General features: G+C 41.4%; 2 protein-coding genes across 4 annotated transcripts in view; both read right to left on the bottom strand.

Annotated features, from left to right (window-relative positions):
* LOC129363711 (retinoic acid-induced protein 1) overlaps positions 1–15,380 on the bottom strand; it is a 60,997-nt gene extending 45,617 nt beyond the window's left edge. For all 3 annotated transcript variants that reach the window (XM_055035968.1, XM_055035967.1, XM_055035969.1), the window contains exon 1: positions 15,020–15,380. The gene's annotated coding sequence lies outside the window, so the exon portion shown is untranslated. The remainder of the gene's footprint in view (positions 1–15,019) is intronic.
* A 4,939-nt stretch (positions 15,381–20,319) lies between these two features.
* Positions 20,320–23,284, bottom strand: part of fam20ca (FAM20C golgi associated secretory pathway kinase a) — a 39,087-nt gene continuing 36,122 nt past the window's right edge. Inside the window, exon 10 of the mRNA XM_055035980.1 lies at positions 20,320–22,833. Coding sequence (XP_054891955.1) covers positions 22,575–22,833 — 259 coding nt within the window. The 3' untranslated portion in view covers positions 20,320–22,574. The remainder of the gene's footprint in view (positions 22,834–23,284) is intronic.

Below are 23,284 nucleotides of genomic sequence, written 5' to 3' on the forward strand. Positions count from 1 at the left end.
GACTGAAGGAGGGCGATGGCGGCGGCGTGGGGTGCAAAGCAGATAAAAATAGAGGGGGAAGAGAGAGCAAGAGACGAGGAAGCAAAAGGAAAGTAAAAGATTCTTCCTCTCTTGTAAGATTTCTGCATCTGGTCGCCTGCTGTGGTGGACATGGACGCTCATTGCTCGTGCACGCACAACAAACACGTGGATGCCGCTGCCATGCATGACAATGAATTATCCATGGAACAATGGTGCCTCCTTATTATTAATGAACATTAAGGATGAGACAAACAAAAGAGGCAGGGTGGCAAAATAAAAGGAAATTCTGATTTACTTCAGTTCCAACCATTTACGGGAAGTTGATTAGAAAACACCATGAATATAGAAGGCCATTCAATTTTTTTTTTAAATCCTTTGAATACTTACATTTCTAATGTGACCATACCAAATATTTCCTGGGGCAAATATTTGGTATTTGTGTGGCTTTTAAAGTAGAAAACCCTGATCTTCAGCTGACTTTTCTGAAACCTACAACTATAAAATCTTTCCAAATGCACCGGGCACATGCAACCAGGTTTAACAGAAATAAACTTAGGTGTGGATGTCGTTACTGCAGGCAGAATTACTTGGTGGTAGCTATTTTGTGCATCAGTGAGGTTTTTAAAATGGAAGGGTTAAGGTGAAGGTGAAGAAGAGAACAATGAGTAACTATTTAAAAGGAAAATATATTTTCTATACGTTCAGACATGTCTGTAGTTCAGTCAGGCTGTGAGAGAGTGCTACTTTAGCAGATAACAAGAAGGCAGCACAGGTTGCAACAAAGATGTTTTTTATTCTTTTGAGGTTTCAACCTGAAACAGACTTGATCTGGAAAATGTTGGCTAAGTTAAGGTAAGGATCTCCATTCTCTAGAAAAATGCACTTAGAGACTGCTGCTTTAGCAGTGGCAGCTATGCTACGAGAGCTAATCGCTAATTTAGGACACTGAAGACAAGTGAAAATGTCTACGCCGTGAAGTAAATGTTTTACAATCCTTCCTGTCTCACGTAATCTCTGCTCTTAATCTAAAAAAAAAAAAAAACCTTAACAATGAATAAAATATCTTAAATAGTCTTTGTTTAAGTTTAGCTTCCCAAAGAGAAATTGGAATTGGCTAAAATCGGCCAACATTTTTTCCATAACGCAGAGACATCAGCTGCTAAATTCTGAATGACGCATTTCGATTTCCTTCAAAGCGCTGGGTCCTCCGACGGATGCACCTCAACTATTAACTGTAATAATGACATAATGCAGAATGAATATATTAACGAGGAGAAGGAATGTGGATTTGTAAACTCCGCTGAGACGGGAATGTGTAATTATGCGTCATGCAGGAGAGAGATAGAGGGATATGAGAGAATGATGAATAACGAAAAAATAGAGAGCAGACCAAATAATGTGGCATAATATTCAAAAGGGGAGCATACCAAAAGGGGAAGAAGATTGGCGTTAGAACAGCAGATGTAAGATGGAGATAGAAAAAAAGCAGGAGGGATAAAACAGAGAGGAAGAGGCAGAAGGGGTAGGAGCGAGAGGGAGGAGGCGTGGTGTCGGATGTTGACGGAGCAAAACAGAGAGACACGCTGCAAGAAAGAGAAAGAGCGGCATCTGTGCACACCAGGAGAGCAGTGGAGAGCATAAAAGGTTAAAGGAAAGGGAGCTGGGGAGAGAAGTTGGGTCAAGGAGGAGGCAGACAGAAACAGTGGAAGACGGAGGCTCTGAGGGAGAAGGCAGGGGGTGAGATGGGAATGACTCAAAAAGAAGCAAGGAATCAGTCAGAAGGGTGGAAGCAGATTGCCACGAGGAAAGATGGATCTGTTGCAGGCTAGAAACAGAAAGGAAGTGGTGCAGGGAAGACAGTTACATGAGGAAGAGTCAGAAGGAGTCCCATTTATCGCCAAGGTGAGGCTTTAAAACTTACCTTCCTTACTTGTTTTAAACAGTGAGCAAGGAAAGTCTACTTGTTACAGATCAACAGAGCCTAGAGGGTGCCAGGTGAGGAAATAAAAAGGAAATCCATTTCCAGAGCTTTGGAAAGCACACCATTAGATCTCCAATAACACTGACGTCTATGTGCAGCAGGTGCTGTGGTGAGCTATGTTTTCAGTTTGAAGCTGAAAGGGTAGAAACAGCGGTCAACATAACGCTTAAAAAGGGTTTAGAGGCCGTCCCTCTGGGAGATGGCTATATTTAGCAACTTTAATAGTTTTCAGGCCATGCCTTCTTTAGAGAACAAAACCTTTTAATTGATCTTTAAAATTGTCCAGATTTAAATCTAATTGATCAAATTACGTCAACATTCATTTATTGTTGGAAAGTTCACTGAACACTTTTAATCAGATTTAGAATCAGTCAAGGCTGTTTGAACAAACCAAACAAAAATGTTATTTTGGTTTTCAAGTCCCCACAGCACACAGACATTAGCTATGACTATATAAATTTTAATGGAAATAAAGAAGGATAAAATAGCAGACAGTAACTCTATTTTCAGCCATTTTTATATACATAAAAAAAGAAAAAAATGATTGTTGTGATAATGCAATAAGGCTTACTTAGTTTCACAACAGAGTATCTGACTACTCAGGCTGTAAGGTGTTCATTGTGTTCAGCAGAGAGACAACCTGGAGAAATAAACTGTCTCTGTGATGGATGGTTTAGGCAAATAGCGCTCTATCGTGCCGATCTAAAGGTCAAATTTGAAAGAATTTATGTCCAGGATGTGTGGAGTCTGCAAAGATGCTAGTTGGTCCTTTTTCTGACCCTTTTTGTTTCCAAGTCCTTGAGAGAACAAAGGTCAGCCCTGTTGACCCCCACTGCAGACCTGATTCCTGGTTGCGGTCTCCTATGACTGTTTTGTGGATAAGCCAGGCCACAAACTGATGATTTATCACAATGTCTGTGGAAACAAAAGCCTCAATATCACCATCCTAATATATTTAGACTATTTTAAACACCAAGAGGTGTTTTTGAAGGCTTCAGAATAAAGATCGGCTGGTGTTTGAAACACACCAATGGCACTGAAAAACGGGAGGTGACGAAAATGTTTTGACTGGGATAAAATGGAAAATATGAACTGGTGCTTCAGATCTACCAGGTGCATTGATCTAGTTAGACTTTGTTATGGCAGATGAAATGATACATGGAATCACTACAATATTTCTTTCAGTCCTGTACTGGACACATTTTGCACACTTGCTTTCCTGCTTCAGTTTTTATATACGCTGAAGATGTGCCTCTTAAGTTGGTGCGGCTGTGAGTGCATGTACGTGTGTGCGTGGGTGTCGAACCACATGAATAAATATTGCCACAGAGATAGCCCAGGGTTTGTTGACTGCTCTGATGTTTAAATTTGTGCCGCGGCTTGTCCCGGCGAAGCTCGTGACTCACTCTCTGATATAAGCTAACGCGCTAAAAGCAACTCCGGGTCAGCGCTTACCTCTTCTAATTTAACGCTGAAGGGGAAAACTGCTTAGGTAGCTGCGACGTGTTGCCAGCCCAAAGTAATCCCACCACCCCGATTACCGTCTCGGTTACTTTTTAGGGTGATCGATGTGTGCCATTGCGCTAGATGTTGCCTCATGTTAATGAGATCGACACAGATTTTGTTATTAGCCAGCGAGGCTAATGTATTCTAATGCATTCTCTGCTGCCAGTCTCTTATCCGTGCAGGATATGCATGCAGCATCCTGTCTGACTCACAGAGATCTCATTACAGATCTCTCCAGCTCGACGAAACCCTGTCGCTGGCCTCTCCACCTTCATCCATCTAGCCTTCACTCCATCTCCTGTTGCTCTTTGGCCCTCTTTCTCCCCTGGTCTTTTTAGTATGCATTGCTGTGTGGCCTGTGTAGGTGAGAGTCGCTGCGTCTGCTGGAGTTCACGGGCGAATGTAAGAGGAGGAATGCAGGAGTGTGCATACATGAAAATCCAGGCTTAAGGTTGGCTTTTTGCATCGTGATTTGGGTCTTGATCCTGATTCTGTTTGCATGCGTAAACATGAGAGCCAAAGCCTAACACAGACACAACTGCTACTTTGAGTTTTCTGCCCTTCCTTTTTATACCTCTGCTTTGCTGCTTGCTCTCACCCAAAACTAAAGAAAGGTATTAGTTATGTTTTGCTCAGTGAGGTGGAAATATATTGTAAAGACCCTGATAATTGATCGTATCAAAATTCTAATTAAATTTGAAAATTCGGCTCAGGCTTATCCGTTTAAGCCTCAGGTGGTTTGTGTGCGTGTGTGTGTGTGTGTGTGTGTGTGGGTGTGTGTGTGCATGCGTGTACTCTCCTTCCGGCTACCATGACTACAGCTCAGTCAGTCGATGGACATCTGAGGCGGAGAGGAAGAGGTTATTAGCATCTCTCTCATGTTTTCTCTACATAAGAACATCAGCAATTAGCCAGACCCCAAACATACTCCGTTCTGTCCATCTAGGTGACTGAACATCCCTCCTGGGGATGCGAATGCAGGTTCGCCTCTGACGTGTTTGGAGTGATTGCTTTGTTTACCTGTTTTTTTTTTTTTTTCACGTTTTGCTTTGTTCTGTGTAAGAGAAAGTTTGACTGAATCTACACAACTCATTATGTGATTTGTTGAAACCGGGGCCCAGCTTATGGGAGATGGTTAGTTCTTCGTGTTTGACGTCAAAAGCGAGTGTGTATATGTGAGGGTGATTATTCTGGAAGCCCAAGGTAAGGAGGCAGCCTTCATAATAACTCTCTGATTAAGAAATAAAAATCAAACAAATGAAAAACTCCTCTGCCCCCGCTCTGCATCTACCTCCGCAGTGTGGCAACCTTTTCCTCAGAGAGTCATGAAGAGAATAGATGAGAAAGCAAACAAGAAGGGAAAGAAAACGGATAAGGACAAGGTTTTAAGCACAAGCTTGCAGAGCTTTGAAAAATGATTTGCCTCTTTGCCAGTTTCTTGTGTTATCCCCCTTTTTTTGGTCAAACTTTCAGAAATAAAATAATTTCAGATAAACATGACCTGAATAAACACAATACAGTTTGATTTACGATGAAACCTAGCCATGTCCTATGTGGAATTGTACACTATGGTCAGAAAATCATTTTTAAAATGGAAAAACATTATGAAAAACATGTTTTTATATATTGGTTAAAACAATTACGATGTCCTGACAGTACTGTATGAGACAGATAATCTGTGAGAAAATCAAGCTCCTCTCCCTCCTCCCTGTACTGCTATCTGCAGAAATACACAGCTTGGTCATAAACAACCAATCAGAGCCAAGAGGAGGGTCTTAAAACGCTGTCCATATGCATCACTGACCATGTAATGACGCTTCTCCTGGCTCTGATTGGTTGTTTTTGACCAAGTTGTGTATTTCTGCAGATGGCAGTAGGACCACAGAGAGACAGCAGAAGAAAGTGATCTTTTCAAAACTTATCTATCTCATGTTATACTGTCACAATACAGTAAGCATTTATAGTATATGTAAAAAACATGTTTTATAAAGTTACATAGTGCAGCTATGAGGGTTGGTCGGTCACCCGAACCAAGCCAGAACTATTGTCCACAAACAAGAGAGCACATTGAGCAATGGTGAACATTTCCTGGAGTTGATAGTCTACCAGAATTACTCCAAGAGTGCATTGACAACTCATCTGAAGCATTTCATAGCTCTCTTGCGTCAGTTTCACTGGTGTTCATGGTTCAATAATAAAAACAAACAAAAAAAAAGCATCTGTTTCCTTGGGTCAATACCACAGGTAACCAAAACAACAAAGATCAGTCAAACATGTTCAGAAGAGCATTTTGAAAATCCGATGACACAAAAGTGAAACTTTTCTTTTTTTTTTTTGGAAAAATTTGCTTCTTTTAATGTGTAGTTTAAAATCAACCCAGCAATTCAGAAACTCATAGTGAAGCATGGCGGCGGTAGTGGTGACCTGGGGCTGCTTAGCCTCTTCATGATCAGGACGACTTGCCATAATCTCAAGTGTATTTAAAATATGCAGAAGGAAAACGATTTTACAAGCACCAACAAGTCGACCTCTAAATGATTGAAACTGCAGCAACAGCAACAACACCACCAAAGGGTTTGGAGTGTGATACTTAAAGTCTGGACATAAATCAGATTGAGTTACTATGGCGGCACGACCTTAAACAGGTTGTTCAAGCTCATAAACCTTCTAATGTAGGTAAATTAAAAAAAATAAAGCAAAGAAGAGGCGGCCTAAGTTTATATATATGTGATTATAGATGTTTTTTTTTTGGAGAGTGATAACTTTTTCACCTAGGGTCAAGTTTTGTTCAAATAATTTAAATCCGGGTCACATTTTTTTTCTGTATTTACTTTATCCAATCCTGAAATTTATTTGATAATCTGAAACTACATTTGATAAGTTGCAGAAAGAGAAGAAATCTGCAGGGGGGCAATTTGATTTGTACATGACTGTAAACAGAAGTGAGCTAAAATAGCAACGCAGGGCGAGAAACGGTAGCAAAACAAGCCGAAGCAGAGTCAGCTCGAGAGACGCCATTATCACACTGGCAGCTGTTTATTTATATTGTCCGCCGCCCAAATTTCAACCCAGCTTCCCTTCTATCACCACAGCAACACCGTATTGTCAAACCCTATCAGCATGCCAGCAAGGCTGCTATATGGAGATCTGGCGTCGGGCCGTTGCTTACTTCCAGATCCCACATGCAGAGCAGCGTTCATTGGTTTCACCACCTGGCTGGCTTACTGTGTGCCACCGGTTGCTATGGAAGCTAATTCACAGGCAGGAAACTCGCTTTGCAGCGCAGACACAAGCAGATCACAGGAGGAGCTGTCACGTACACAAGGATTGAAGGAAATGCTCACATGCTGGCCTGCAAAGCTGGCCAAAAACTAGATTTCATTTTCAGGGTATCGCAAAGATACTTGAAGCAGTAAAAATATCCATTATTGAAAATCAGACGTCACACGCATTACTGCCACTGAATCAGCACTCTGAAAAAATATTCATGAGTACTTCTACGTCATTTTGCCACAGCTGTTGGTTTGTTGGAGCACTAAATAGCTGAATAGATTGAAAATGACTTGGGCCGGCTCTGCTTCAAAAGATATAAATTATTCTCCTCAACTAGTAAATACACTTAATATTTTTACAGTAATAGCTGATCAAAATCAGGACATTTTGGGCAAAACTACCTCCAACTTTTAAAGAAGGCTTTTGTCATTTTTTAAGGTTTGAGATGAAAATTCAAGTTAATATCTTTGGAGGAAAAATACAAGCATTTCAGTCAACACCTTGAACAAGCAGTTTCTGCTGCATTTACAGCTGCAAACGTTTTAGTGTATGTCCGTACCAACTCTAAGCATCAAACATCTGATACATTTACAAATTCTTCTTTGCAAAACAACTCCAGATCAGCCAGATGGGCTGTGCTTCCACCACCCCTGTATACGGTAGATTGGAGGTTATGATGGGAATAAGAAAATCAAAACCAAAAACAGTCTGCTGCATCTTAAATCATTATTTCAGAGAATATCTTAAATCTATCTACATCAGTAAAATCACTAAAACTAAGCATATTATTAATACATAACTAAGGTAAAAAGGATAGAAATGTTCACATTTGTAAAAGATGAATTTACTCACAATCACTGGACAGTCAAATTCCCTTTTATTCTTAAACTTTTAATTAATAAAAGAAAGCTCAGATCTCACCATCTTTTGTCATTTAGAAGTTTTCCTAAATTTAGCAATGATAAAATTGGAGGAATTGTTCTCAAAGACAATGCAAAGCAATAGTTTTTTTTACAACCTGCTGTTTGTGATTCAGACGTGACTGATCAGGTGAGGAATGTGAGAGAGGATGCTTTTTTTTTTTGCATGTCATGTTCTTCAACACTTCTCTCTCGTTGCTCCTTTTATCTTTCCTCTGACTTGTTCTTAACGCTGCGTTATGTAACCGCAGCAGCTGTTTGAAGTCGCAAGAGGGTAGGAAGATGGGTAGAAAAGTTTTCAAAGTGCTGCTGCTGCCGCTGATCAGAGCATAGGGGAGAAGCAAGTGACAGTGTCTGCTTCCAAAACAAACGCCTGGTCCCATCACACATTCTGCCCGTGAGCTTCAGTTTTTATACCCAACTATTTGTTGTTCTTTTCAACAAACATGTGAAAATCTGCATGCCTGACGATTTGCGTATAATGTGTGTCAAACTATTTGCAGGAAACCACAGGAAGGTGCAATTCAACTAACAACCACAAGGTGAAAGATCCAAAACTGCAAAGAAGGAACAACCCTAAATTCTACTTGAGAAAAGAAGGACTGGGACCTTCTAGTAATGTCAGATATTTCATATTATTTTTTTTTTGTTGTTGTTGTGCCAGACACATTTCAGTCTTATTGCAATTTCACTTCGTAAAGGAACAGATGAAAAACTAAAACGTTTATGCTTTGAAACAATGAAAATTGAAAAAGGTTAAAAAAAGGAGATTTTTTTTTTGAATTTGGGTCATTTATGCATGGAAGATGAAAAACAATAACTGCACCAATCAATAGACAAAAGCTTTGAATTGACCTATTTTCAGTCAATCAATGATACTTTAAAATCTAACAAGTTAAACAACTATAGATTAAAATGTCCGAACTGAAGAAATGCACTTAGAAATGAGAAAACACCAGATATAGAACGTTACCTTTTTTGAATTATTAGACACTTAGATTAGAATGATAAAACATAAAGTCTATAACGAATCAAATTTTTTTGTGTTTTTTTTATTATTATTTAGATCTACTAAAATTGAGACCTATGTTTTTCTTCAGTCCAGTCAGTGTTTTGCACATTACTCTTATAAGCTGAGGTAAAGAGTTTCTGCTGCAAACATAAGTTTTAAGCATAAAGCATAAGTTTTAAGCACACACAAATGGAAACACTCTTGTAATTCCTTCATTTTCTGCTGAATTTTAAACTGCTCTTCAACAAACCTGTGCCACATTGTGAAAAGACTGAATTGTCCTTTATGTCTTCTAGACCTTATAAAAAATATTTTTTTAGAAAATTGGCAAGGAAAAACTTGTCTCCACTTTTAAATGATGTCTTTTTTTTGGTGTCTGAATTAGTTCGTCTTGCTTTTGGTGCCTTTTCTGTTTCAGAAAGCTAACCAGCTGCTGCTCTCATTTCCCTGCACGCTCCCACACATTCATGCGTTCGCACTTAAGTACCTTAAAACACACTCTAAAATTACTAGATTACTATAATTACAGTCTCGCTTGGCGCTGACAGCGGTACAGCCAACTGGATGTGTCCTACATATGCAAAATTTGACCAAAAACCTTTAAAAAATGCAGAAACAATTCTTCACACTGTAGAAAAAAGGGGCGTGCAAGTGATGTCACTGCCTTCAGGTGCATCATTCCCCCTTGTTTATGCTTTCCTCAGAGGAAAGCACACACACAGCATTAAGCCATTAACACACACCTGTATGTGTTGTTTTTCACGCATGAGGTAGACAGACTTTTCCATTTGAACATTTAGCAATTTCCAAATCCAGCATCCTGCTAACAAGCTGTCATTCTCATGAAAACACTGTTTTGCAAAATGTAGTGCTCACAGTCACATGTGAGGTGCCTTTAAGGCCTCGCGCCGACACTTATTAGCATGGATACACACCAAATGTGTTGATTACTGATCTTTTACAAGCACTATTTATTCCTCTCTAATGAGACACATGTGATCAAATACTCATCAGCGATGAAAGATGGCCCGCCATCACCCCTCGACACCCCTCCACCCTTCATCCCCCCACCAGCCTCCTCCTAATTCTGTCCATCAGCAGCCGCGATGTAAAGCGTTGTTTTGATGCAGTGGGGCTGGGATGAGACGATGAAGAGGTAGAAAACAACTCGGAGGAGAGGAACGAGGAGGAAGACGGTGAGGGACCTGAAGGACAGCTGATGAACTGCACAGAGCTGGACACCAGCCAGATGCTTTTAATGAGCAAAGTGCTGCACCCAACACCTCACACCTAATTGCACACGCACACACACACACCCAACCATACACATTGATGCAGGAAGCTTATTTTTGCCTCCCATACTCTGCAGCATCCCGCCATCCAGCATTAAGTACTCCCTCAAGATCAAACAAGCAGCTCACAGTAACCAGCATACAGATGAGCCTTTCTCCTGTCCTCCTTCTCCTCTTCTTTCTCCTCCCCTGCAGTAACCTCTTGCTCTTCCTCTTCCCCTTCCTTCCCTCTCCTCTCACAGAGGGGAACACATCGGCCATCACTCAACAAACACACTGCGCTGACACTGCCCGGGATAGTCCAATAAAAACATATTACCTGCAAACTGCATTAAGGCCCAAGTGTGGGCCAGATGCACACACAAACACGCCCTGTGTGTGTGTGTGTGTGTGTGTGTGGGGGTGTGTGTGTGTGTGTGTGGGGGTGTGTGTGTGTGTGTGTGTGTGCGAAGGGGCAACTGTATGTAATCAGATCTAGGTTAGCAGAGATAGCATTCTGTTCACTGGAACAGCATGTACCGGCTCTGTCACACTGCATCCGATCTGAGGCCCCGGATATACACCGTGTGTTCTTAGGACGCTCATAAAGATGGAGGCCAAACGTCTGAGATGACGAGAGACCAAAATCTCTCTCGGTTTGTACTTGTGTTTGGGCTTCGGGTGCGACGTCATGTTGCCAACACCATGTGTTTTACACTTTTGCTTGTAGTTCACAATAAAGCGACAAAAACACACTTCCGTGTTGGCAGTTTTGAAGTGCTGCGTTATTTTTCATAAACACAGAAGCTGCCGTGTGACTATGCAAGCCGCAGCGCCTTGCAAAGTTAACAACGCAACCAGAAACTTTCTTGTATTTTACTGGGATTTTAAGTAATAAACCGAGAGTTTGTGATTTTTGGACAAAATCTGAAATGCGTGGTGTATTTTACCATTGTAGAAAGTAATTTGTACAGATTACTCCTTGCGGGCAACATTCATTACTTGCTCAAAGCCCGATTGCTTGAAAGAACAACTTTATTCCAAGTTGATCAACTCAGACTCCGAGTCTGAGTTATGTCGGTATTAAAAGCATCAGTGTAAGTCTAGCCTGGAGCCTTTATTTTCTCGCTTTAAGTGTGAACTCGTAGTCCTCTTTAGTTCGTACTTCTAAAGGAATACTGAGGACACCCATGTGACAAGTTTGTTGTCAATTTATCATCAACACTTTTCTCCTTGGAGAAAAACAGCAGCCCCACAGCATGATGCTGCCACACCATGTTTCACGGTGGGTAAGAATGATGTGACGCACTGATTTTCTGGAGCACCTTCTTTCTTCTTTAATGGGTCAAACTTGGGAAGAGCATGAAAAATTGTTTTTCCTCCCTGAGCTGTGGATATCTACTGGATTGCTATTGATCTCTTGGTTGCTTACCTGCTTTAAACTTCTCTACAACTTTCTTCCTGATCTGTCTTCTGTGGTCTGGTGATGCTGTTAGTATCTAGTCTTCTCTAACAAATGTCTGAGGCCTACAGAAAATACCTGCTTTTGTCCAGATATAAAGTTATGCACAGGTTGACTGTATTTAGTAACGTCTCACTAAATCTGATTTTATTTGGGGTATCATAACAAGGGTAAAAAAAAATACAAGTTGGACATTTTAGATCTTTAGCTGTAAAAAAATACTGAAAGTCATATTGTTTTTTTTTTCCACTTGACGATTGTGCATTATTAGTTTGTTTTGTTGAGAAAACGTGACAGCATGTGAGAAAGTTAAAGACATCACTAGCTAATTGATTCGTTTCACATTATCTTCCTTCTGCTTGTAGAAACTATAAGCCCTCGTTGTGCTGCTTCCTGGACAGAAATTCAAAGCACAAACCCACTGCAGCATGCAGAAGCCCGGATTACCAAATGGGGTCATTTACCAGGTTTTGCAGCGTAGCAAATACGTTGAGAAGTTTAATAAATTGAGGCTGCTGGTCTCTGGGCGAAATTAGCACACACTGTTTTCCACCCTCTGCAGCCCTCAGAAAGTTCACACATCTCTTTGCACATGCTAAGCTGAAAGGGAGCAGCTCGGTTTCGCTTGCATCACAAAATCAGCGGAGATAATTTGCTAACACCAAAAGAGTGATGATTTTAGGGAACCCGTTTGTAAAAAGGAAACACAAATTGTCAGCATCCATGAATAAAAATGAACGGCTGTGAGTCATACGTGGATGTGCTGTTCCCCGTTTGTGTTTGTGGCACTTTTCTCTAATGAGGGACAAACATTTTTTTTTTGTTCCATCTATCTCCCCGTTTGCCTAATAACAAGCCCAAAAAGATGACCATGAGCCATCTGGGCAATTACATGGGCACTTGGGGGCTTATAGTGTGTTGCTTAGAAACACACAGACACAAACGGAGAACTTGGTTATAATTGATGTAAAAGCGACAGAGCAAGCAGATCTAAATGCAGGTGCAGGTGCAGAGACATGGGCAGGCAGGGAGATTAGGGGTAAAGAGGAGAGACAGCAACAGGATGTTGGGGTTTTAAAGAAAAGAAGTTGATTTTCCCTTCCTCATGTATTTGTTTTGATCTGGAACAGAGGAGCGGAAAGGAGGATGGACGGAAGAGGAGGCGGAAGAGGAGAGAAACACAGAGGGCAGCCTTCGCTTTTCATTTCACCACAACAGCATGTTTCCAATTTCAGCATGTCCTTTACTGACCACCTGAGAGACAAACAACAACAACAAAAACACACACCCGCTCTCTGCTTCTTCCAACTCTCCTCCCGATCTCAGTGACGCTTCCTTTCATTGCGTTGCATCATGCAGGAGGGAGATGAAGTTGGGCGCTCCTCTGCATTTTGATGTTGTGGTCTGTGTCTGTGATTGTGCATTTGGTGTCTTATCGGCCTCTTCCGACACACCAAACTTTGCTCCACGTATCTCTAAGAAACATGCTTTCTCCACCCACCATCAGCTGCATGCGAAACACCAGCAAAACGGGGATATTTATTACCGTTATCGTGCTTTATTTTACACCAAAACATCCATTCATACACGCGCCTCTCAGTTTATCGGAATACAGTTGAAAGCCTAATTTATCCCAATAATCCAGTTCGACAGTTGAAACTCAAAAATAGACATTTGTTCCACAGGGAGAATTTCAAGTATTTATTTCTCTTCATTTTTGATGGATGTGGCTTTGAGTTTATTAAAACTCCACATTTTCAGAAAACTTGAATACTACACAAGTAGTAAGTGGATTTTTATGATAGAAATGTTGGCCTGCAGTGGCTACCACCAAATGGACTCAATATTAGATGCAAATGGACTCAATATTAGATGCTCGTCTTGCATTAATTACTGAATCAATGCAGTGTGGCATGGAGGCGATCAGCCTGCGGCACTGCTGACGCTCATCTTCCTCTTGAGAATACTCAAAAGATTCTTTATGAGATATAGGTCCGGGTAGTTTGCTTGCTAGTCAAGCAGAACTATACCACGGATATTAAAACAGACATTGATAGTTTTGGCTGTGCTCCATCATACTGGAAACCAGTATCTCCATAAAGTTTTTCAACAGAAAGAAGCCGGCCTCCCTATATCATCACTTCCTGCTCCAATTTTGGATCCCGCATTCCTTCACTCTGCCTCCAGATCCTGGGATCTTAATTTCCAAATGATTCTTTATTGCTTGAGCGCTACAGTTTTTCCTTCCACTAAACTTTTCGTTGTTATTCTTGGATACAGCGCTCTGAGCGTAGCAAGCTTCATCAGCGATGACCTTTTGTGTCCAACCGTCCTTGCCAGTGACGGACTGCATTGGCCTCAACGCTGAATTTCAGCATTAAAAATCCCTTTTATACCGTTCTTATGCAATACTTAAATTTTAAATATCATTACTTTATTATCTGTAGGCAATATATATTATAATTCATAGAGATGCACCAGTATTGCCTAATTCCGCTGTTTCAGGACATACACACACACACCCACACAAACACTATCTCACCCGTTTTCTCTCCCAGACGCTTCTCTATGCACCCTCTCTCTGCGTTATCTCGGCCGTCACCCTCCCCTCCTCCCTGTTGCGCTGCGCACCCACACGCTCTCACATGTTCTCCACCTCCCTCCCAGCTTTATTTACTCTCCCTCTCCGTCACACCTCTTTCTTTCCATCCATCTCTACCCCTCTCGGATCCTCTCCTTTCCTGTCTCCTCCGGGTCAGTGAGGCTGTGGGGCAGCATCACTTTCAGTCAGCGGTGACACTGCAGTCTCAGTGCAGATTTTTTTTTATGCCACTATAGTAATAAAAGCTGCATCCGAAGTGAGCTTTTGCAAAAACAACAACAAAAAAAAAAGTATGAGTCAAATCGTACGGAAAGGGGCAAAACATGTAAGACCATGCTGTACTAAAAATAGCATGCAAGCCAGAAAAACTCCTCAAAAGCAAGCGAGAGAAATGCACACCATAAAGAAATATATTCACTCCTTCTTATACAGGATGCACATGTGTGTGGGTGTGTGTCAGATCCCTGCTTATGCAATGGTCAGAGTAAACATCCATGCTATGACACATCCCTGCTCTGACTTATAGTGCCGTGTTATGAGGCTACGTAACACACGCTCGAGATGCTGACTGCTGCAAGGGAAGAGTTGAGGCTTAAAAGCTTGCATCCTTCCCACATTCATGTGTTTACAGAGCTGCTTTTCCATGCTGGTTGTTTGAACAGATGCTGGAGGAAAACAAGGTCGAGGCAGGTGTCGAGGAGTGTATGTTTGGATGTGTGTGTGGGTGTTTGTGTTCGTGTGGGAGGCAAATGCACTGCCCCAGCAAAATGAAAATAGAAACGCAGTCCCAGGAGAGAGCCGGCTGTCCTCTATTTGGCTTGCAGATGTACACACAGATAGACAGCAAGACAGACACACGCCCCCCCCCCTTTTTTTTTTTTTTTTTTGCATTCACTGCCATTACTTCCATCTGCATCCCGCTGCCTTTCCCAACAACGTTTGGAAACAAATGACAGGTGAGAGCTCTTTACCTGTGTAGGGGTAGGGGGCGGGGGTCAGCCGTTCTCTCCTCCTTTTTGTAGTTCTCCCTCCTAAAGCCCTCTCGTTCAGCCGGTCTGAGCAGAGGCGAGCCGAGCAGAGGCGAGCCGAGCCAAGCGTACGGCGGCGAGGCTCAATCCTTTCACCCTGCGATGCTGAAAATGGCACCAATATTTCCTGACAGCAGCAGGCTTCCTGCCTCTCTCTCTCTCTCCTCTCTCTCTTTCTCTGGCGCTCTAGCTTGCCTCACTCCTCTGCTTGTCTGCTGCCATGTTGAGTGCACGTAGGGTGAGGGGCGGGCTCAAAGGAGGGGAAAAGGAGGAGAGAGAGGGGAGAAGGGAAAGGAGGAAACAGTGAGGGGGACACAGGGGGATAAGAAAGCAATTAGAAGACAGCCCCTCTTCCTTCCAGTCAAGAATATATAATGGAATTAGCTCTAAAAGTGTGTGTCTCTGTGTGGGTTGGAGGTCAGGGGAGGTGAGGAGAGGGAGGCTGGGGTGCCTCTTCTTGCAGCCTCTGCTGGGGAGTCTAGCAGCCACCAATTGCAAAAGTGGGAGAGAGCAGATGGGAGGATGTGTGCGGAGTGATTGCATTCGTCCTGCTTGTGTGCTTGTGCATGTACGCGTGTGTGCGTGTGTGTGTGTGTGTGGTGTGCGTGTGTGTGTCAGGGCTGGAGAGAGAGAGATGGAGAGATTGCTGATGTGCTGTTTGGAGGGAGGAGGCGGCTGCTTCAAAGCCTTCTCCATCTCCAGTTTTTTCTCCCTCATCCTCCTCTCCCTGCTGTGCGTGTGCATGTGTGTGTGTGTCTGAGAAAAAGAGAGAGAGTGGCGAGGAGGTTGCAAGCCTGTTTTGGTTCCGTTCGTTTTTTTTGGTTTTTTTTTATGGTTGTAGATCAACTTGAATGTGTGTGTATGTGTGTGTCTCTATGGGTAAAAAAAGAGAACTCCTTCAAATCTGTTTACTCATGTATGAAAAGAGATGACCATAATCCCAATGTGAGAGACGGCGATAGGAAAAAGATGAGTGGGAGCTCGCAATGTTTTTTCTGCGTTTAGGAGAAAATTAGATAACAAAAGGGGGGGAAAAAAGCAGTGAGAACGCGTGTTTGTCCCCGTGTGAAGATGTGTGAGTCTGTCTTTTGATGGATGGGGACTGAGCCAGGCGCTGTATGAGGGAGATATGTGCATGTCACTGATTGTGCAATGAATGAAAATAGGAAGGAAATGAGGGAGAGGAGGGGAGGAAGATTCTCCTCCCATTTGCAGCCGTCTCCATCTGCCAAAAGAGCCACATTATAAATAAATTAATAAATTAATTAGTAGTAATTGTGACTAAAGACAGTCAGAAGGTGCCCTTAAAGGCAAAACTTGCCATGTTACAAGTGATGTAAACTTCCTGCAACATCTCAGGTTTTGTAGTCAGCCATCAGTTAGTAAGTTGCTGCAAATGGGGGGAGGGTTTTGTGAGTCTGCCTCTGTAAAACTGTCCCAACTTAGATTGCAAAAGTGTTTTTCTGTTGACAATCCTAATCTTCATGTGGGTTCTCCATCTTATATATACACATAATAAAAGCCCATCGATATTTGTTAGAATTTTAAGCAACTAACAATGGATTAAATCAAGTATGAAGGATTGTGTGCGTGTGTGTGCGTGTGTGGATGTGTGTGTGTGTGTGTGTGTGGGTGTGTGTGTGTGTGTGTGTGTGTGTGTGTGTGTGTGTGGCAGCTTTCATGCCTCCACTAACTCCCCAGGGTGTTAAGGGCTGCCCAGGTGCATCAGCGCCGCTCTCCTGTTTCAGTCTGCTCTTTCGAGCAGAAGGTGCGCACGTCGCAGCGTCATTTTGAATATCTCCCGCTAAGCCACCAGAGCAAAAACCCCTAAAATAAAAAATGGCGCTCGCGTGCAATTGAGGTGCTGACCCGTGATCGCTCCCGGCGCGCAGACGCACGCAAGCGACGGAGAGACGAGCGGCGTCTGCTCGCACCCTCGTGTGACGAACTCGCGTCGTTCAAGGGCGATTGATTCGGTGTTTAATTTCTCCTCCGGTGCTCTTGACGCAAGAGGATGCGCCTCAGTCTGACCTTGACAGCAGACTGCAGGTTTGCTTCTGTCGCCACGGACACACAAACAGCATCATCGTTTGGTTAACGAGCGTAAATCTCATCCAGACTGACAGGAACGTATGTAGGTATTACATAGCCGTCTTAATAACTCGCAGTTTGAGATGAGCTGTGTTGTTGACTCAAAAAAACAACAAAAAACAGGCACTATTTCTCATCGAAGCTACTCCTAAAACCAATCAGGCTGACCAATCACCTTGAGAAGCAAAACAAGGTGTTGTGGCCTGTGTGCATGTCAGCCACATCATGGGCCTTCTACTCTTTTATTTTCTCTTGGTCAGCCGTTAAAGCATCAAATCGCATCAATCTAATTTAAAGGCAATGCTCTGAAGAGTATTGTGCAGCCTGCAGCTCAATAACAACAAACTAACGGAACCAAGCAATGCGTATAGATGCAGAACTTGCTCGAACTCACGCGCCCAAATCGTTTTGGCGCGGTTATCCTCCACGGGATGCAATTGTTTTGATCAATGTGAATCTGAGCTAGACGTGATTTTGCCTACAGCGCTGCCATCAATTGAGATGGACGGGGGTTAAACACGACTGCTTCTGAAGTAGCGTTTCAAAGCACATCTAATCTCAGTTTATAAGACGCACAAGCACATGCGCACACAGGTGTGCACTATTCACTTTGTAGAACTGCATTCAGCATATTTCTTTATTAAGTTTTTTTCTCCCAAATACAACCAATACATCTACAGAAGGAAGATGAAAGTAAGGCAATGTTCAACTGCTCATACCTACTGTGCCAAAGAGAGCCAGATATATTGATACCTATGTTGCTGTATATTAGGGAGCTAGAGAGTTTCAGATCATCTATTTGTTTGCTTTCATAATAGTATGTGTGCTTTGCTATGTATGTTTGTGCAAATGTTATATTCTGAAGTCAGTTTGCCATGTGAGTGACCCCACAAGGTTAGCAGTAGAAGAACAAAGGAGAGGACAAAACACACAGGAAGTATCTGGACGTCTCCTGTATGCAACTTAACTCGCCTTACTATTGTTGTCCCACTGCCCTTAGGAGATTTTTGAGCCAACCTCATTTAAAATATTAAATACATTTAGAAAGCTCACAAGGTTAGTTTCTGTCAATACAATCTTGGCTGTTTTTCTGTCACTTCACCCTGCCCTTACCTCTCTAGTCTACTACCTGGTGCTTTGATGGTTGAACTCAGGTACTTACTCTCTTCCATCCTGTAACTCTTCCATCAACCTCCCTCTCATTCACAGACAGGCTCCCTCAGTTTTGAAACTATATATATAACTATTTTCTAGTTATATATATAGTCGGTGCAGATGTTTAAAATCCACTAAACGTACTGCGGTAATCCTGAGATCTTCTTGCACAATACTAAACTATTATTTGTAATAAATCCATGCTGTTATTGAGACCCCTGGATATGACTGTGTTGTGCTTCAAGGTCGACTGCTTTATTATATTTGTTTGAGACTCTTATTTTAAAGTAAGATAGAAAATAGATTCCCTGCTGTGTGGATACAGTCAGAGTCTAAGATAAACTTTCTGCAAGGCTGGTTGACACAAATCAGTTTTACTGTTATTGCCTCCAATGAGTTGGTATCTTATTCTTAGGTCTTGGTTGGCACTAAACTAAAGGACTGTTTTATTGATTATCACTAATTATTAGGGAAAAAAATTGAACTTGAGACTAAATAATTCCAGCCTGAATATAAATTAGATTAAATTTGTGTTTATTTGACTTGGATCTGCAGCTGAATGCATCTTTACTCTACTAAATACAATAAATACTAATTTTGTGGCCAAGCAATGTCATTTGTACCATTAGCAATCGTTCAAAGTAATGGGAGTTTTGAACAGCTACTTTTTTACTTCCTGTAGCAGCTAGCTGTGCTGCATCGGCAACATCAGCTTCCACTTAAACAGCAATAAGGGGAAACTGGATTTCAGTGGATCTGTTAATGCTACAGCTGATCAAAATATGTTGGCAGGCATCTTAAAGTGCATTTTTCTTGGAGCAAGGTTTTCCTCCAATTCCTGCCTTACAGTTCGCTGAATATTTACTCCCAAAATGTTGAAGCATTTCTGCTGAACATCTGCTAAATACTTTGTTCACATATTGTCCACAAGTGTTAAAGAAACATCTATTCAAGTTACCAGGTGATGGATAAGGATGAAGGTGAAAATGGGGTTTGGTTGAGGATCCAAACACACATACCTCAGATCAATCAGATGCAGGGCAGGAAGGGGTGGCTCTCTGTTGCCATAGAGGCAGGACAGTGGCGTTTGATGCTGTTACTAGGCAGGATAAGCTGCTTCTGGAGGAGGTGAGACGACATGGCCCCTGTGCTGTGGAGGGTAAACAACACCAATACTCAGTTTGAGTGATCCATAAATGTGTTTGAAGAAGACGAGAACTTTCACCTTCTCTTCCAAATTTTTTAGCCTACAAAAAAACTGTGCTAAAAAATATAAGACATCAATAACAAAGAAGCAAATGGTTTATTTCTTTACATGTAATTTGACAACTTCACTTTTGTGTTAGTACACAACCTCCTGGGTAGGTTATGAAGGGCTTTTCTGCCTATTTTTAATATTCAGATTTAATTTGAGCCAACAGGTGTCTTTCTGTTCACAAAACTGAAGAAGCTTTGCTAGTAGTGTCGTCGTGCTACCTCATTAAATTGGGGTTCAGTTAAAGTCTGACCTTGAGCTTAGGTGAAGGTCACGAAGAATACTTAAAGTGAAGCGCAAACGTAAATCTCTGGCTATGATGTCAATTCAGGACAACAAAAACACGTCACAGATGTAAACAAGGCAGCCATCTTAACCAAGCTCTACCGCCACCAAGTGAGCTATGACTGTACTTCTTTCTCAATCAGAAAAGCTGCCCGCTGGCTCCCTCTACTGGCAAAGAAACATCATAGTTTTTTGTTTTCACTCCAAATTGGAAAAGACAGAAGTCATTAACATATATATTTTTCTGTTGCAACAAGTCACGTGTCCTAATGCAAAAACAGGATCAACAAACAAACATCTGATAATAGACGTTTCAAAATATACCCCAACTTTATTAGTTTGCATCTTACTGTGCCACTGCAGATGGGGAACATAATTACTCAAGTCAATCTAAGATGCTCTGTCTGGTTCTGTTTTAATTGAATCAAAAGGAGAGACAGTTCATGCTGCTGGTCTCTGTCACTGCAGTATTATTCAGCCTTTGATGGTGAGATGATGGACCAGCAGCACCATGGACAGAGCATCTGTAAATCAACAGAGTGGTCGCTGTGTTTTTTTTTCAGCACCATGGACAGCATCATACGTCCTGCCCCCGCCACTAACAGCAACTTGCTACACCTTGGGCATAAAACTTCACACATCCCCAGCAACGTCCACATAAAAAGACAACTGTGGTCCCTTTTTGTTTTATTGCACACTTTAATCATGTCGTAAACTTCACAGTAACAATGCAAGAGCAGGAAACAGAAGCAAACCACTGTGCAGTGCAGCTCAACAGCTCTTCAAAATATTTATAGGTATTTACACAGAAAATATCAAAAACATGAAACAGTGCCCCATGGATATGCCTGTGTCTGGATGAGGCATTTAGTTTCTTGTTTTCGCCCAGAAGCACTTCTTTTAAGATGACTTCACACTGTTTGTAGCTCTGGGAATCCCGTTAATACTGTCAACCCAAACACATTCAAGTACTGTAGTTCTGGCATTGCACAAGTACTGGGTTAGCCAATACACTGGACTCTTAGAAGAAGAAGAAGAAAAAAATACAATTGCACTGGCAACATTTGCACAACATAATCTCTAAAATTAAACATTTTTGTAAATTTGTATAATCTGAACAGAAATGTGTGATCAAATAGAATGTCAGTCTCAATGCTAAACATTACAAAGAATGATAGCAATGCATGATGCTGCTAATACTTTTCTAATTTTAGAGAGCAGATTCAGGAACCTTTCCGAACCTGACAAATACTGTCCTGACAAATACTATATGCTTTACTAGAAACTACTTGGTACTTTCAGAAAACTTACTGTATTAGAAGCTGACTTGTAATTTGGTACTTTCCAGGTTCCAAAACTTTTATGGAACCTGGTAATTGCATTTGAAAGGTTTGTTGAATGTTCTGGGACAGTCAAAGGAATACCCAGTGAAGGTTTTTGTTAGCCTAGTTCCTACAAGTCTGCAGTAAAATGCACGGAAGAAATCAGTAAGTCTCATGACAGCTCCAGAAAGTACCTTGTATGTTCCTAAAAAAAAACCATGGTGAAAAAAATCACAAGAGTTCCTTCAAGTATCTAGAAATGTCAATGGAAGATCAATGAGAGTACCTGATACGTAATGGGAAGGTTCCCTGAAAGATTTAGAAAGTTCCAGGTAAGTTATGAAAAGTAACTTTTAAGTTCTGTTATGTTGTTTTAGCTAAAGTAATTATGATGAAATCTTTATTTTTCCAGTATCTGAAGCAAAAGTACAATATATAATTAATGACAGCAAAGTATTCCCTTTTTGGTGCACCAAATAAATAATAAAAAAAGACCACAAAAGTTTACTAAGCCAAAAAAATATAGGGGAAAAATGACAGTGAGGTTGAGATTATATCTAAACTGATTACACAAACTTTGGATCTGTTTTTATAAATTAAAGGTTGTATTCCAGAAATTTTTTTTTGTTTGTTTGTTTTGCTAAAGTCATTTTTTCATGCTTCATGTTGTTTGCTTCCTGCATGTAGTGCAAGATAAATAAAATAAGGAAAAATCTGAACAACAAAATAACAAGAAAAACAAAGTCAAAATTCTTACTGTACTACAGTGTAAAATACAAACGTAATCTGTGATTTATACTTTTCAGAAGTAGGTAGTAATATTCAGCTTGTTCTTCTGTAAGTGTGTGCCAAGGGAAATAAAGCTTACCAAAGCATGTTTTTACACACCCACGTTCTCCTGGCTACAAGATGTTAGTTTGTCAGAGTTTTTGGAACATTCACTAAAAACAATAAATCTTGCTTAGCTTCTAACAAAGTCTTCTGATATATCGTGATAAATGATAAAGCTTATATTGTCTGACTATATGCCCTTCAGTCAGTCAGTGTGTTGCATTTGGTTATGTATCTATAAAAACACATGAAACATACCAGGAAAAAAAAAAATCAAAACACAGCAGGAGATCCTCTCTGTCTCAAAAAAACAAACAAAAAAAATATGGCTGTAAGTGACAAATATAAAGCCTCCACATGAGCATGTTTTTTTAAAATTATTATTATTTTCTATATAAACACACCTAAAAGCACTTTCTATAGAGGCAATGACGGCAGTCTTGGAATTCACTGAATTCAGCTTGATTTCAGAGGTGGGATTTTTGGTCCAATCCCAACAAGTAAACAGCCAAACGCTGCATGGGGTCCATGTTGTCACCCTGGAGGATCCTCGCCCCCACTACCTGTGGGCTGGGCCCCTGTGAGTGACTGTGTCCCCAGAAAGGTCCTCCTCCACAACATTAACATAGCCTTCTTTATCTATGCAGCCCGTCAGAACCTGCAGAACCAGCCGGAGCCTCCGGTCCATGGCAAGCAGGTGAGGCTGGATCAGGACAGGGGACAGGCGGTCTCGCAGCAGAGACTCCTCCATCAGGGAACTCAGCTGGTACTCCTCTTTGGCCAGCAGCTGCAGGCGCAGGTAAGTGGACTTCCTGACCCTGAAGCAAATAAAAAACAAACCCAGATGTTTCTATACATCCAGACCTTCATTGTGACCCTATTACACCTATTTGAATTTCTTTAATTAAAATAAACTAGCTGACAATTTAAAAGTGGCACTAAATTATCATCATTAACTGGAGCTTCTTGGCACATGTGTAAACAGTTTTTTTTTTTTTTTTGACAACTTTTGCCAGAATAACTAACCGTTTACCATGGGGAATAAAATAAAAAACAAGGTTTGGATGAATGGGAAGATTCCTGAAAGAAAACCAATGTCATTGTCTCCATTGAGAAATATTTGCTAAGTCTCGCGGCTGAGACGTTGCTGTTTAGTTTTTACTGGTTGGCACAAGATTAAAAAGGTCTTCCGTTGAGATTGCAGTCACAATGGCAATCTAATTGGAATTGAAAAAAAAAATCATCTTGAAATTATGATCGAAAGAATTA

This window comes from Poeciliopsis prolifica, unplaced genomic scaffold (assembly GCF_027474105.1).
Source record: "Poeciliopsis prolifica strain line A6 unplaced genomic scaffold, Auburn_PproV2 SCAFFOLD010, whole genome shotgun sequence".
NCBI lineage: Eukaryota > Metazoa > Chordata > Actinopteri > Cyprinodontiformes > Poeciliidae > Poeciliopsis > Poeciliopsis prolifica.